This window comes from Crinia signifera, chromosome 5 (genome assembly GCF_055691185.1).
Source record: "Crinia signifera chromosome 5, ASM5569118v1, whole genome shotgun sequence".
Classification (NCBI taxonomy): Eukaryota; Metazoa; Chordata; class Amphibia; order Anura; family Myobatrachidae; genus Crinia; species Crinia signifera.
Window position 1 is genome coordinate 116,387,923 of NC_139221.1, and position 17,765 is coordinate 116,405,687.

The window sequence follows — 17,765 nt, forward strand, 5'->3', positions numbered from 1 at the left end:
CGACACAGGTTGAACCGTTCACACTGGAAAAAAAAACCTGTGTGAAAAGGCAAATTACTGGGTCGAAATTCTAGACCCGGGAATTTGCCTAGCAGTGAGAACTGGGTATTATACAATAATGCAAAATGTGTTCCTTGCCCTGTAACATGTAATCTAAATAATACATTTACTATTGTTGTGTTTTATTTGGGGATAGGGATAATATTATATTAAAAGAAAATGTGTTTTCTTGTTTAAATATTTGGATTATTTAAATTTTATTTTTTATATCTTTACAGCTATATGGGCATTGGACTATCCACCCAGGGTGTCAATCTGAATAGGCTCCCAGGTATGTGCCGTACTTGTGTAATATGCTATAACAAGGGACTGCAACACGACCCAGTAATGTTTGATCAACTCCTATTCTGGAAACTTAACCGAGGCTTCTAAAATCTGAATACACTTTCCTGCATGTTGTTGCTAACTGCAGGTTTATTTGTATAAAGTGGCATTTTCAATATTTGTAAATAAATTGGTAACTGGATCCATACTGCCACGTAATCCTAAATATTTGCCAATAATGATTGCGCTGTACAAACACTGTGGAACAGTGTAAAGTCCTGCAGCCCCTGTAATTCACAATGTTCCAGTTGCTGAGTCACTAAGGCCTGATGCTTTCATGAAATCACAGACTTCTATTTATTGTTTTTAAACTCCTAATGGTGTGTACACATTAGTCCCCCCCGATATACATTCGATATCAGCGGGGGTGCCTGCATTGGCTGGCAGGGAGATAGTAGAAATATACTGTGCTGCATAGTTCATTTCAGATTTCAATTCCGATGTATCGGGATTGGGTGCGGCAAAACATGGTACAACATTTTGACTATATAGTCAAAATCGATAGGCGAAATTGCACCATGTGTACACAGCATTACCTGTAGTTACATTTTAGAATAATAACAAGTGTTTAAATTACTCATTATATAAATATTAACAAACATTGGAGACAAATAAAAAAGGGAACATAACGGCAAGTTCTATTTAGCGCTATGCAGTCTTATGTACATATGTACAGTCCTGCCAAACATTCCTTCTCTGCATGCCAGAATGTGTGTGACATGGCTTGTGCCAAGCGGGTTTTTTATGGGGTGTAAAAATGTTAATCTTAATCACAATGTGTTGTGACAAAAAACACTTCACAGGACTGCACTGATTAATTGATATGCGCCACTGGTATGTCTGTGCAGCCTGAATACAGTGTTGTAGAAGTCAGAGGCCCCAGCTTTTTACACGCCCAGTTCTGTTGTTCTTTGTACACCGATATTGCACACAAGTGTCACATATCAAATGAATCAGTCTTATCAAGCCATTTTGTCACATTGTTGTTAAAAAGACACTTGGTATTCCTTAAGAGGCTAGGTGTGTGAGAACTTAGATGTATTTATGGTAGCCACTGTTAGGTGTCCTTGCCTGGTGTACTTAATATGAGGTCTTGGGTATGTCTGAGCTGGGACATAAGAACGAAGTTGTGCGTAATTGAGGTAAATATGGGCTAGTCTTTGGGATTAGATCTAAAAATATACCAGACTCTGATGATGGTAGGAAGCTACTTTTAGCTTACACCTGGTGCTTTATAGGAGATTTGCCACGCTGCAGTACTTGGACCAACTGTATAAGCATTCTAACGTTGCAGCTGTTGGGCAATGACTGCCTTAGCCCTTACATTGTTCTGGGACAAATCAATCTAAATTGTGGTTTAAGGTTCTTTACATCCCTTTTATTTTAGCGGAAGGGACTGAAGTAATTTTAGAGAGGGTTCCAGTAGTATATCATTTTGGGTCTTCATGCGCTTTAAAGGTATATTTACTATTGCAGTTGGATGAGTACCTTTTAAAATAAATGGGGACACCCAGCTGCAAGGTTTTCATCTTGGCACCTTTGTGCTAGAGGTGAGTGAAAACGTTATCTAGTACATAGCAGGTGACCTTGGACACATCTAAGCTAGAGTTGTAGTGGCTGAGGTTAGTAAAGTTTGGTTCCTCCACTCAACACTTCTTGCATCCTATATAATAAAAGGCTAACACTTCTCCTCACCTCTATGGGAGGAATTAAAGTGTTTTGCGCACTGATTGAAGTGTTGCTCCATTATGCCGGTCACAGGCGCTGACATTCTTATTATAAAGTGTAATTTCGAGGGGCTGGTAACTAGTTTTAAATATACTAGGCCCAGGGTGGTGGCTACTTCTGGTCTTTCACCACAATCTCTGTGTGAGATTAGATAAACGGCAAATGACATGTGACCAAATGTGCTCCACCCACAAAGTAATGCCAGCCCAAGAATGTGGTTTTTCATTTTATACCATAACAGACAGTTCCTCTGGTTATCACTTCAAAAAATGTACAGTGTTGCTTGCATCATGTTAAATGCCTGCTTTTTTCACAGCCCAAATGTAATCATAGATGTATGTAAACATTATGCCTGCTATCAGTCACTTTTGAGCCCCAAACATACTATCGGGGCTCACAATACTGCTCAGAAAGGGCTTATGTACACTCCATATCATTAGTGACGCAGGCTCCCGTGCGTCGTTATCGACCTCCTCACTGTCTGAACATTTTCCCATGAGGGAGTCCTCGTTAACGATATAAGCATGACCGTCTCTTCCCCGCCAGCACACCACTGGGTCCCCGTCACTGCCAGTATTGGCATCAGTAGTGACTTGTTTATTGTGTAGGGTGCTTAAGGCAATTCTAAAAAAATATTAAGGCATTTTTCTCAAAAAGTGTTTTATATAAATCCATCATACTGGTCTGAAATGTAGCTACTAATGTAGCTATTCATATGGATAATAAACCTTAGGGTTGGCACATATGAGGTGTACTGAATTTGAACATCAATGATGTTACAAAAAGGATCAAACCAATACACAATGTTACCCTCACAGTGGCCCTGCCCAACCCATATTCTGTATGTAAGGAAGGGTTGTGAATGATTAACATTTTTACCAGTGTAAAAAAAAATACAGGTTGAGCTGTCTCTTGTCTTATTGTCTTTTTGCCTCCGATTATATTTAAGGTTGGGATAAGCATTCCTATGGATATCACGGAGATGATGGACATTCATTCTGTTCCTCTGGAACTGGTCAACCTTACGGTCCGACTTTTACAACCGGCGATGTCATTGGATGTTGTGTTAACTTAATTGACAACACATGTTTCTACACTAAAAATGGACACAGCCTAGGTAATATGCAAAGCCCTCTATATACCATTTCTGTTTTCTGTAACAGTAAAGCAGTCTGTTTAAGATTGGTGTCTCAGCAGATGCAGTCTTAAGTAATGCTTTAACTATATTTGTGGTGTTATATGCTATTTTAATGTGTAGTTTACCTCTCGGGGGAAGAATTCATTATTTATTTTAGCAGTGATGCAGCCCACATTCTCTGAATGTAATGCAGTGTGTATTCAGCAAAGGTCCTGACACTCAGGAAACGGTACACTAGTCATTGGCCAAATTAGAGGGTGGTTCTGTTATTGTATGGTAGAGGCCACTAGTATTAAATCATTTTGTGCTTCTGTAGATGACCTGTTAGACAGTGTATGTATAATGTATTTTATAACTGAAAATATCTCACCACAGTCATTTCTTCTTTTTATTCTTAAATAGGTATTGCATTTACAGACCTTCCGGTAAGTTTTATTCTACTGTAATTCAATATATACTATTAATATTTCCGAAGCTACTGTGTCATTAAGTCATCTGACAAAACAATGGATTTTTTCTTACTGAAAAACCGGCATCGAGTCGGTTACTTTTTTATTTCTCCTAAACAGGTCTAGTTAATGAGCGGGGTCCATTTAGCTGTGGTAATTTTACACATGCTAATTGAGCCCCTGAGACTATTCAATTGTCCCCGAAGTCATCCCACACGCTGCACTAACCTGTTGTTTTTTTTTTTGGACTGGACTGTTTGTTTTCATGAGTTCCCTGTCTGTGAACTTATCTTTGATACTATGGGCCAAATGTAATAGGGTGTCAGAATCCGAGAATGAGAAGTTTTCCCATTTTTTTAAAGTGGCAATGATTTATACTGGAAAAACAAGGTTGATTTTGACATTTAATTTATGCTTTAAAAAAAAAAGGGAAAACTCTCCCAAATTCTCTCACTGTCTGATACAGACACCGTTGTACATTTTGCCCTGTGTGTTAAAGACTGGACACACAGGGCGTTGGGAGCCCTGGGCTTAACAATGTATTTAAGCACAGATCGCTCAGCAGACATCACTGACACACATGTGATGCACCAGCAATGTGTGCTCAGCGATCTGTTCTAACACTGTTTTTCTGATGCTTGATAAAAAATCTTACTAGGTAAGACCAGGTGCCGGACACGTTCCTGACAGTCGGGATCCCGACTGTCAAAGCGCCGACAGCCGGGTGCCCGACGGACACCGCTATTTTCCCTCATGGGGGTCCACGACCCCCATAGAGGGAGAATAGAATAGGTTGCTCGCGTATCGACCCACCGTGCCTGAAAGGGGCTTTTTTGCGCTCGCCATGCTGTCTGAGTCCGGGCAGTCGGGAACCCGACGTCGGGATCCTGACTGTCGGAACCCCATACCACACCCCTAAGACCTACACTGTCTATCTGACTGTCTATGCACTGTGTATCTGAGCGGCCATTGGCAAAGTAAACCCAGAGCGATCCTAGGCAGATCACTTCGAAAACAGCCCAAAATTGCTGTTTGTATGAGCCTCTATACTCTAAAAAAAACAGATAACAGGTGGGGAAAAAGGTCTGTGAATGAATAGCTTGAAGTGGAAAAGCTTGAGGCTTTTCCTGTGTTTTTTCTTTAGTGCCCCAAATAAGTCACTCCTCAAGAATTGTCCAACCTTAAATTATGCCTTTACAGGTCATGTTTTGCATTTCGAGCACACTTGTAAAACTTTTGCCACAAACAAGAATAATCATGTGTGTAGGTTGGTCACACGTTTTCCAACATATGTCTGATTAAAAAAACTGCTCTATTTTTCTGTCAAATGTGCATGAACAGTCCAGTGAAATACTTTCTTACACTAGACCAGGCATGTCCAACGTTGGCCCTCCAGATGTTTTGAAACTACACATCCCAGCATGCTTTGCAATAGTTTTAGCATTCTCTAATAGCAAAACTGTGGCAAAGCATGTTGGGATGTGTAGTTTCACAACATCTGGAGGGCCAACGTTGGACATGCCTGCACTAGACCATTTGCTGATGATAAATATGTAATCCAAATAGAAGACTAAGGCAACAAATTAACGGGTTATACAGCTGCATACACACTTACCAATCATCCTCCTAATGTGATGTTCCTGACATCACACCTACTAAGGCATTTAAAGGTGCTGAAAGATTGGGGGCCAGATGCACTAGGCTTTAAAAGTGATAAAATAAAGAGTGATTAACAACAAACCAATCAGCTCCTGCTTGACATTTTTTCAAACAGTCTGTGACATGACAGATAGGAAATTGGCTGGCTGTTTATCACTCTCCATTTTATTTATAGCTGCCTACCCTCCTGCATTCTGCAGGAGACTCCCTGAAATAGCAGCAATCTCCCTCATTAGTCTAGCAATCTCCCTCATTTCACTTAGCCCACATTACACTGTTACATTTTTAGGGGAAAAAAGGAATGAGAGATAGATACATTTACATTGAATAATCAGCGCCATTTTCCAGCACTTTAGCAAGTATAGTAGCTCTGGTACTTGTTTCCTAGCACGGCCACACCGATTTACATCGGGGTGGTCGTGTCGGAAAAATCGGGTCGATCGCATCGCATGCGATTTGGTCGCATGCGATGCGATCGACGCGACCGACCGATTTTGGACCCGATTTTTTTTTTTTTTTTAATGAAATGTAAATCGGGTCCCTGGGACCCGATTTTACATTGGATTCAATGTAAAATATTCCCAACCCCCCCCAAATGTCACGGCGTACACCCCACCCCACGATAGACGGCAACCCGAAGCGTGGCGAGCGCAGCGAGCCCGCGAGGGGCGGCGGTGCGCGTCCTCCGACCTTTTCATTCCCCTACTATCCACGTCGGCGTGGAGTTGAGAATAGAATAGTGAGCCCGAAGCGTGGCGAGCGCAGCGAGCCCCGCGAGGGGACGCGGATACCTTCACAGGTAAACGCGTCCCTTCGCGGACTTCACAGGTGTCCGCGTCGCCACGGACACCTGTGAAGCCCGCGAGGGGACGCGTATAACTGTGAAGGTATCCGCGTCCCCTCGCGGGGCGCGCTGCGCTCGCCACGCTTCGGGCTCGCTGCGCTCGCCACACTATTCTATTCTCAACTCCACGCCGACGTGGATAGTAGGGGAATGAAAAGGTCGGAGGACGCGCACCGCCGCCCCTCGCTGGCTCGCTGCGCTCGCCACGCTTCGGGTTGCCGTCTATCGTGGGGTGACGACGGGGACATCTAAAATGTGAAATGGGTCATATTGGCCCATTTCACATTTTTCACATTTTTTCAGGATTTCAATGTTAAAAAATCTTTTAACATTGAAGCCTATGTAAAAATCGGGGGCATTGCGTCGGGACCTATGTTAATGGTCCCGACCGACGCGATGCCCCCGATATTTTACCTTTCCCGACACGATTTCAATGTTAAAATATTTTTTAACATTGAAGCCTATGGGGAAATCGGGGGCATCGCGTCGGGACCATTGTTAACGGTCCCGACCGACGCGATGCCCCCGATATTTTGTCCTAGCCGGCCAAATGGACCTGATTTCAAAGGAAATCGGGTCCATCGTATGGATCGTGTACCTTAACTAAAGGTACACGATCCATAAGATTTGTGGCCGTGCTAGGAAACTAGTACCGTAGCTCTCTAACTGCTCTGGGGCTCATCTACATCTGGATATAAGTAATTTTAAGATTCCTCTCAGATGTAGCAGTACACACCCACGCTTCTAGGTGCCACGTTCACAATCTCGATATATAGAACTAGCCACGCCCTTTGGGAGGAGCATGACACGCTGCCTCAATGGGGCACTTTGTAAAATTCTATTACTAGCTATAATCTCCCTGAAACTAGTTTTCAAAAGTAGGCAAGTATGATTTTATCACTTTTGAAGCTTAGTGCATTTGGCCCTGGGTCTTTTTTTGCTGATTAAAGCCTGTACATTTTTGGAACAGTTGGCAATAAGAAAAGATATCTGCCGGTTCATTTTACAGTTTTCTTTTCACCGGTACCTGCTTGTGTACATAAGGAAAGCTTAGTAGTTGTCACAATTTTAAGTTTGTAAATTTTCCATATTTGTTTGTGATCATTCTCCTAGGGTTAATATGTTACTGAAGGAATGTTTTGATATAAAAATAATACATACATTTATTTTTTATTTTTTGCTGTAGCCAAACTTGTATCCAACAGTTGGACTTCAAACTCCAGGAGAAGTTGTTGATGCAAATTTTGGCCAGAGTCCTTTTGTGTTTGACATAGAAGACTACATCCGAGAGTGGAGAACCAAAATTCAAGCTCAGATTGAGAGATTCCCTGTTGGTGGTGATTGGCAGTCTATAATACAGAGGTTAGTGGTTTTCTGTATTCCACTTCCTTGCTTGTTTAAAAACCATGCTGTTTCATTTGTTGGTTCGTTTTTTGCTTAATATAATTGTATTTAATCACCACTAAACTACTGTGTACTGTTCTGTAAGTGTAGATGATTGACTTATGCATATGGTTTTATTCCAAAATTGCCTCTATAATGCTTAATTCTATATAGGCTCTGTTATTGCCAGCCAATATACAGTACTCAAATGAAGTACTCACTTTCTGATCATTGCTAGTGATTGGGAGTAGAGGAGAGAGAGAGAAGCTGGTGTGCAGGGATTAAAAGTCATCAGCAAAATACTGAACACAAGCATATACATATATTGGACCACTATAGAACTGTAATGTTTTCATATGTGGTGTTTGTTCAGTAGTAGGCTGGGGTTAGGGACCTATGTTTAGTATCAATATTATGGACACAAAAATTTGGGTACTTGTGTAGTTTCACAGCGACAGGCTACACTACGCTGTCAGCGTAGCCCATCGGCAGCCTAGTGTAGTGTCACAGCGGCAGCCCTACGTAGTCAGTGTAGTGTCCCCGTCAGGCAGCGTAGTCATCGTACTGTCCCCCCCGAGCTGCAGCCCTGTCCCCGGCAAGCCTAGTGAGCACCTCTCACACAGCGCCGGTAACCACCAGATTCCCTGCGCTGGCAGACGCCGGCGGAGAGGCGCTCCATCTTTATGAGACACACGAGCGTCTCAGTAATTTGTGCGGCAGGGTACGGCAACTCTGCCCATGTCCACTTCAAGGAGATGGTTAGGGGTTCGGTAGTGTGTGCGTCTCATGTACAAAATATTACATACTGGCAGATGCCTCCATTTTAATCCCCCACTATCCACGTCAGCCTGAAACATGGCGAGCGCACATGGTACACGTCCTCCCAACTTGTTCATACCTCCACTATCCACGTCGACATGGAGCTGATTTTATAAAGTGTGGCGAGAGCAGCCTCACTGGGCACACTGTGCTCGCCATGCTTTGGGCTCGCCACACTTTATAAAATCAACTTTTTGCCGAACAGGTCGGGAGGATGCGTATTGCATCTGCTTGCCACGCTTCGGGTTGACGTGGATAGTGGGGGTTTTTCAGGAACACATTCACACCTACCATGTCAGGCAGGTGAAAAATTGTCAATGATTCCCACACAATGTAATAAGTGCTGACACAATGCTAACTGACTCCGCTAACTGCGTAATGCAGACTGACTACGCTAACTGCGTAAGCTCCGGTTAGGCGTGAACGTACACACAGTCGCAGACGCAAGCTGACTACGCTGGCCGCGGGAACACTATGCTGATTCTGACAGGGACACTATGCTGACTACATTAAGGGGCATACACACGGAGCAAATTTGTGCTATTTTATAAGCAATCTGACTAGATTGTTTAGAAAGTAAGCATGCATCTCTCTGTGTGTATGCTCCAAGAGATTAAATATCTCCTGCTAACTAACTCAGTTCATGCAGTCAAAATCTAGTCAGATTGCTTAGCAAATGACTGCAATCAGTATCTCTCATTCTGTACACACAGAGAGATTTGCAATCTCTCATTCTGATCCACTGCTTAAGCAAAATTGCTTAGCACAAATCTCTGCATGTGTATGCCCCTTAACTGCCACTGTGAAACTATGCAAGTCCCAAAAATTGTATAAACCAGAAGCTGTAATGTTTATGACTTTTGGCCCAGAAAACAGGCCTCATCCTTTGTCACACAGGAGGAATAAGTCCTAAAGAATATCTATGCAATGTTCCGCTTGTTTTTATTGTCCTGCAAACCACAACACAAAATAGAATGTATGTATTCCATTTTCTAAAACTATTATACTACAGTTTACAAAATGAAGATACAATAAGGATCCTTTACTGGGATCCTTGCTGCAGCTTTTAGAGATGAGTGTTGTTATGAAAAAAGTTTGTGCAAATGAAATTGTGCAGAAGTGCCGTTCACTCTTGGGTGCCAATTCCACAGGATGCAATCCTTACCACGTCATAGTCTCTGAATTTTGATCTCTAATATCCTGTATCTTTTATTTACACCCTCTATATCAGGGGATATGAATAGAACTGGAATGGTCATGGCCTAATTATGTCGCTGTCTGTCTTATTTGGGATAGTAAAGGGAACATATGAGGCTCAATTCAGCTCCTAATATATACTTTTATGTAAAATGAACTCCTCTTGTACTTTACTCGTCAGTGCAGGACAGTGCTTGCTGGGCACAGTATAATAGTGTCAAAAGGTTTAGGGGAAAGAGCTGGTGTGTTCATTATGAGGCATAAAGACTTAAGCAATATGGTGGTTTCCAGAAGTGCAAAGGTACAGGTGTGTGTGTGTGTGCTAGTATGTTGCTTTACATGTGCATTTCTGTCTTTATGCTAATGTTTATGTATATACAGTATGCCTATGCAAAGACTGATTTTTGTTTTCATTTAATTTACTTTAAAAAATGAAGTGAACTAATGAAATGAGTAAATACATATATTTCTTACACTACTATAGTTTGATTTTATGTAAAGTAAATGCAGCCACTAGATGGAGCTATTGGTGGGCTGATAAATTGTTCAAAGCAATCCTGTTGGTTTAGAAATTCCAAAACATGCACCACCTAGACGAGGTTGCAGCGCCCAAGTATAAAATCTGATTATGGGCACGAGGGGAAAAAAAATAAGTGATTTAAAAAGAAAACTAGTGGCAAACTACATCTTTGCTGCTCTGCATGCCAGGTTCGCTGAAACTGTGCTAGTGTTGGGCAAAATTTTATATGTGGTGTATCGCTCTATCTAATGCAGCTGTAGTGATACTTCGGGGGAAATTTACTAAAGGAAATTTGTAAAAAAATAGGTGTATTTGTATTCAGAAATACACTTATTTTTGACATTTACTATCCCGAAAATACCGCAATTTGTAGTCGTATTGATGTGCTATCAATACGAATACGAATTGCCGTATTTTGGGGATAGTAAATGTAAAAAATAAGTGTATTTCTGGATACAAATACACCTATATTTTACAATTTTCCTTTAGTAAATTTCCCCCTTAATGTCTAAAATGTTGTTGTTCAAAATTACTATAACGCCCCTCACTGATCAGCCCCCTGCACCTACAGTGACCACGAACAATATACACGCTGCATATTAAGTGAATTCCCACTGTCTCTTGGTAAGTTCTAGATGCATTGCGTTGGGACTTAACCTTTTGAGTGCCAAGGTTGCTCTGAGAGATGTGCAAAATATATGCTAAAAATGTCAGTTTCGCTCACAGTGACTGTTATTTAATTGGCCCAATGTTTAACAAAACTTCAATGAATTGACTTCAGATTCAGCGATTCATATTCCTTGACTTCGACACTGGCATTTTTAGCGGATATTTTGAACCTCTCTCACAGCAATGTTGGCACTCATTGGGTTAAGCTGGGTACACACACAAAAATGTAGGTACTTGTGTAGTTTCACGGCAACACCTTACGCTATGCTGTCAGCGTAGCCCAACGGCAGCCTAGCGTAGTGTCCCCATGGCAGCCCTGTGTAGTTAGCGTAGTGTCCCCGTCAGACAGCGTAGTCCTCCTACTGTCTCTGCAAGAGGCAGCTCTGTCCTTAGCGTCCCTGTGAGTGCCTCTCATACGGCGCCGGTAACTGCAGATCCTCTGCGCTGGTGGAGAATCGATCATGCAGGCGCTGGTAGAGAGATGCTCCATCTGCCTGAGATGCATGAGCGTATCATACACTTGTGCGTCTCAGTAACTCTTGCAACAAGGTACGGCAACCCTGCCCGTGTCTGCTTCAGGGAGATAGTCAGGGTTAGAGGATCGGTCGCATGTGCGTCTCGTGCACAAAGGGGGATGCGGGCGTAAGTGTGTCTCATGCACAATAAAGGATGCATTTGCCAGTGCTCCATGTTACATACTGGCAAATGCCTTCATTTCAAACCCCCACTATCCACGCCAGCCCGAAGAGCAGCGAGCCCCGCTATCCACGTCAGCGTGGAGTTGATATTTTAAAGTGTGGCGAGCCACCGAGCCCGAAGCGTGGCGAATGCATGCGTAAAACGAGCCCGCGAGGGGATGCGGAATACACATCAAGTAATACGCGTCCGCTTACCATGCTTCAGACTCGTTTTACGTGTCTCCTCGTGGGGCTCACTGCGCTCGCCACACTTTATCAAATCAACTCCACGTCGATGTGGATAGTGGGGGTATGCACAGGTTGGGAGGACGCGTACAGAGCCTTGCGGGGTCATGCTTCGGGCTGGCGACGCTGATGCTTACAGGGACGCTGACTACACTGCTGCCTGCGATGCTGACAGGGAAACTGCACTGACTAATGTAAGTGCCACCATGAAACTACACCAAAATGTATCTGTCCAATCTGATGGGAACAGAAATCTGGTAATATATATTTACTCCTAAATGCTGGAAAACTGCCAATAGTCATTCAGACAAATTGGTTAAAGCCTTTTGATTTCACAAATGTATCCAATTAAACATTTTTATATTTTATTTGGAGCAAATGCTGGTCTGTCATTTGCTCCTGCACATTGACAGACTTTTGTTTCTACCAGACAGATTGGACAGATACATTTTTAGGTGTGTATTCAGCATAAGATGTATTTTCAACAAAAACATACACCTGGAACTAGCAGAGTTGCATGGTCACACCAGGCATTTCACACGGTGTGGTGTTATGAGGTTAGATGTATGAGGACACATCTATTCTTGCCTCATTGTGTCGGGAATAAATTGATTATTTCCATGTAGGGTTTTTGTTTTTTGAAAAGACTTTTAAATGCCCGATTCCCTTATAAATGTATTGTATGTATGCTCTACTAGTTCCATAGTAAAGAAGTTACATCATTTTGAGTAGCTCCAAACTGTGGATTGTTAATTTCATCTTCATTGTGACGTTACCAACCTGATGTAATGTGTGCGTGTGAGATATAAAGAATGGTAGCTATAGACCATATAGTAGATACAACGGTATGGATCTTCTTACAAACCACAGTGCAAGTGATCTCTTGTGCATTTGCAGCCAGGTTAATGAGGAAGCGTTTGGCAGGCGACGCTAACCTGTTCGCTAGGCTGCGAGTGTATGCAGCTTAGCGAACAGCTCTGAATCAGGCATTATGCTAAAATGTAGTCGTTTCTACATATGGATACAGCAGCACACGAATAATGCTTTTGTTCTGTAAATATAGAACATTTCAGCCAAAAAGAAATGTATAACTATTTATTTGTTACATTTTCATATGTATCTGATATCAGTTTTTAATTATTTGTTTTTTTTTCTTGTTTTTAGGATGGTGTCTTCGTATCTTGTACACCATGGATACTGCTCCACAGCGGAAGCCTTTGCCAAGTCCACAGACCAGACTGTTCAGGAAGAGCTTGCCTCCATTAAAAACAGGCAAAGTAAGATAACTTTTCTAGTGTTTTCCTCATGCCCTGTTAGATGATGCTGTCGTTAACACTCCTGCAGTAGATGAGGGCCTTTATGCAGAAATCATTACCGGTACTATAGTGATTGCTGTGTATAGTGCATGGGTGCTCCTGGAGCTACTCCAGGCAGCATGTTGTTATGTTGGAGAATGCCGGTACCGTAGGTGTTTTTAGTTTTGAGATCCGGCACTCTTGAGTTGAGTGCCCCACTGCAATGCTGTTTGTGCCAGGCTAGGGCACAAAACTGTATTGCGGACCTAGTTTTGTTGGATTCCTGCCACATTCCTGGAGGGGTGTGTGCAGAAATTCATTAGTTGGACCTAGCGCGCTGATCTGAATAGCTGGAAAACTCCCTCCTGGCGCTATTCACAGCTCGCTGAAATGAATCCCTCCCACTCTTCTATGAAGAAGATGATGTAGATTCACCAAATGACTTTTCCTTCTATATAATGCTGTTGTATTTTTCTCTCCTATACCCCTTGATTAGGCTTTTCATTAATGAGTACCCCCTCATCTCATAAATCACCCCCCTATAAATTAAACAAGGACTTTCAATTATTTAATAATTGAATGGCCTTGTTTATGTTTAAGCATATGCATAATTCTTAACCCTTTGTGTACCAACATCTCTGAGAGATGTGCAAAATGTCTGCTAAAAATGTAGCTTCGCTCACATTTGTTATATAAAATTCAAATTAAAAAAATGTGTAAAAAAAAAAAAAAAAGGTTTTATATTTTCTTTATAAGGTAAACATAACAGGTCATTATGATGAATAAAAATTTTCATTTTTTACACCTATTGTGACAAATTCACTTGGCACTCAAAGGGTTATGTATGAAGCAAAAATGCCTGTGTCAAAATACAATATATTGGTATTGCGGTATGTATATTCACCATGGGCGCATTGCACTTATCATTAGACAAAAGTAACAATAAGTAATTCTTATTAGACATATGTTTTAATAAGCAGCGGCACGATTATAAAATCCTACAGTGCTGTACAGTACTACTAGTATGGGTGTCCTTAGGAGTGTAGGATCACCTGGCTCCTGAACAAGCTAATGCCTGTAGAATTAATGCCCTGTGTCAGCGTGGGGCAGATGAACACTGTGGCTGAGGGCAGCGTGGGTAGTCTGGTACAAGGAGATGACAAAGATGCTGAAGAGACACAAGGTGGCTCCTCTCCATGGCAACAACAAACTTTGCGATACTTCTGACAGAACCAATATTGTTTTAAAATACCCTCGAACAGGCCACGCGTACCCCCAGGAATATGCCTACCACGGATTGGGAACTGCTGCTTTAGCAAACAATAAATTGTATATTTAATTTGCAATCCACATCCAGTTAACATCTTTTTGTCTGTGACATTTTAAATAATTAATTTTACATGCTTTGGGTTATGTTCTTGAACCCTGAATGGCCTAATATTTGCAGAAATATGGATAAGGCTACCCATAAATGGCCAGGCGCAGATGTGTCCTCATACATCTAGTTTGGTACTTCTGTATTTTGGCGGCACCCCGATGTCCATCGCGCGATGTTTTTATCGCATCGCATGCCATGCACCCGATGGCATGCGATGCAACGTGATTTTTGCCCCCTATGCGATGAAACATTGTATAAGCACCCTAAAGGGTGCTTACAATGTTAAATGCACCCCCACGCCACCCCCCCACTATAAACGTGAACCCGAAGCGTGGCGAGCGCAGCGAGCCTGCGAGGTGCGGCGGTACGCGTCCTCCGACCTTTTCATACCCCCACTATCCACGTCGGCGTGGAGTTGAGAATAGAAAGTGTGGCGAGCCACCGAGCCCGAAGCGTGGCGAGCGGACGCGGATACCTTCACAGGTATTGGCGTCCCCTCGCGGGCTTCACAGGTATCCGCGTCCCCTCGCAGGGCTCGCTGCGCTCACCACGCTTTGGGCTCAGTGGCTCGCTGCGCTCGCCACACTTTCTATTCTCAACTCCACGCCGACGTGGATAGTGGGGGTATGAAAAGGTCGGAGGACTGCGCTCGCCACGCTTCGGGTTCACATTTATAGTGGGGGTGCATTTAACATTGTAAGCACCCATTAGGGTGCTTATACAATGTTTAATCGCATCGCATTGTATGCCATATACAATGTCATACAATTTAAAAATTGTATGACATTGTACAATATCGCGCGATATCGCATCACTTCGCATACCATCGTATGCCTTATGGTATGCGATGCGATGGGCGCCGCCAAAATACACAAGTACCTCTAGTTTTGATACACTATGTGTCGCGAGTGACCTGCCAGGTCATGTCTTCATTTATTTTTACCCAAAATTGTGTCTTTTTCCAATGCAGCCCAATGAGGATGAACCAGGGGACTGTGCTGATTAATTTATGATTTGACACTTGTATGTGTGCGACTGAGTTTGTATATGAAGCACAATGGAACTCTGCATGTTAAAAGCTGCGACTGATATATTGTAGCACTTTATATACACAGTCAGACTAGGTCACACACAGATATACAATTGTCACATATCAAATGAATTAGCACAGTAGCCTAGTGTGTCCTTCTGGCATCACATTGCCACTAAAGAGGGTATTCAATTGTGTTTCATGACTGTCGGGACCCTGGCCCATTTTCACTCCGGTCGCCTGTTTATCGGCAGGTGGGATTCAATGTCCCACCTGCCGATCGGCAAAAACACAAACACATTTTTGGGTAAAAAGATGGCCAGCAATAATGCGTGAGGACACATCTGTATAAATGCTCATCCAGAGTGCTGAACAACTTGACATACTTTCAGTTTGGCTACAGACATGTGTCCATTTGATTACATAAAAATTGGTCTGGTCTTGTAGCTGGCTGCTCAGTCTGATTTAGATGTGTCCAGCTGGTGTGGATGAGACTGAACCACAGATGCTGGCAGACAGCAATCTATCCTCAACCAATTCTGAACACATGTTAGGCAGTAATCCTCTGTCTGCTTGGGCCCCCGCATATAGCAAGTTTGGGATGGTTTCAAGTATGCATCCAGTCTATTCCCACTTATTTCACTCCAGTCAAGAGCAGCAATAACTACACATTAGATTATTTTTGTTGTAGCTCAGTGGTTCCCAAACTGTGTGCCTAGTCTGTTGCAGGGTGCTTCAGGTTGGTGGTCAAGGACCAAAATAATTTTTTTATTGTCAAAGTGATGGGCAAAATCAGTGGCCCATCATAAATCATACAGGTTCATTTATGTGGGCATGGACGTACTTGTGGTTCGAAGTGTGACAGGTTGGCATATTTATTTGTTTATTTATTATCAGTTTCTTATATTGCGCAAACAAATTCTGCAGCACTTTACAGAGAATATTCACTTAAGTCCCTGTGCCATTGGAGCTTACAATCTATATTCCCTACACATGTACACACACAGTCATTCTAGGGTTAATTTTGGGTTAATTTTGTTGGGAGCCAATTAACCTTCTAGTATATTTGGATTGTGGGAGGAAACCAGAGTAAACCCATGCAAGCGCGGGGAGAATATACAAACTCCAGTTAGGACCATGGCAGTAGTTAGCAGTAATGCTAACCATTACATGATCCATGCTGCTCAAATTTACTTCATATATCTTTTCTATTTTATGAATAAGAAACTTTTGGACTAGTGGTGCCTTTTAAAGTTCTGATACTCTAGGGCGCCATAATTCAAGAAAGTTTGGGATTCATTGCCATAGCGTTATAAAATTATACTTACAATATAAATATTTTCACCTTCTAACAGTATTCATAGCAGCTACATTTTTTTTCCATAAATGTTTATTCAAAGTTTTACATAATAGATATTATAAACAAACCAACAAACAATGTAATACGAGGGTTAACAGATCTAGTGAAGTGGGACTCAGCTATAGTACAAAAATATACCGTAAATAAATAGACCCAGGAAATCCAGTCAGTCAATCTGTTGAACACAGATCAAATCCTGCTTAAATAGTAAACTCATAACTTCTAAGCAAATAACAGTAAATAAAGCTAGAGAGAAAGTAGAAGAGAAAGAGACCAGAAAGAGACAGAGGGGGTAGTTTGGTCTTCCTATTGTTTATTCAAAACCCACAAAGAGAAGATTTTCCTCTATCCGTTGTTAAACGTACATTGTCAAGATAAAGGACCAGCAATGTAGAACTCGTTCTTAAATCATATTCACTAGGTCCTGTATGTTTCAGAGGACTTGAAATCGAGTCAGGGAAACCAAGTAGCCGTGAATCCCAGTTGGCTTTCTGGTGTCGCCCGTAGCTCTTCCATAGTCATTTATATGCCTATTCTACTAAAGCACTCCTTCACAGTAGGTGGGGCAGTGCACCGCCAACAAACGCGGATACTTGCTTTTGCAGCACTATTAAGTAACTTTTTTAATAGGGATTTTTTGTAGGTGGTCAGGGAACCTGCCTCCAAATTAATAAGCCAGAAAGCAGGCTCCGAAGGGACTTGAGGGCCTATAGCAGCTAATTTTTTTTGTAATTTCCATGTATTTATCTTTCTAAAGCTGGGTACACACTACACAACGTATGTTTTCCCATCAGTATAACATATTGGATCATGGGTACACAACAGACCAAGTTCTTGAAGGTCATATTGATATTTCGGTACTTATGTAGTAACTGGGCTGCCGATTTTGAAATCGGGTCCATCGCATCGCATCGCACCCGACCAGATCGCATGCGATGCGATGCGATGCGATGCGATGGACCCGATTTTTCCATAGGATTCAATGTTAA

At 42.2% G+C, this 17,765-nt stretch overlaps 1 protein-coding gene across 1 annotated transcript in view; it reads left to right on the forward strand.

Annotated features, from left to right (window-relative positions):
* RANBP9 (RAN binding protein 9) overlaps positions 1-17,765 on the forward strand; it is a 72,384-nt gene that overhangs the window by 36,477 nt on the left and 18,142 nt on the right. Inside the window, exons 3-7 of the mRNA XM_083187894.1 lie at positions 279-331; positions 3,062-3,229; positions 3,653-3,675; positions 7,389-7,564; positions 12,878-12,990. Coding sequence (XP_083044020.1) covers positions 279-331; positions 3,062-3,229; positions 3,653-3,675; positions 7,389-7,564; positions 12,878-12,990 — 533 coding nt within the window. The remainder of the gene's footprint in view (positions 1-278; positions 332-3,061; positions 3,230-3,652; positions 3,676-7,388; positions 7,565-12,877; positions 12,991-17,765) is intronic.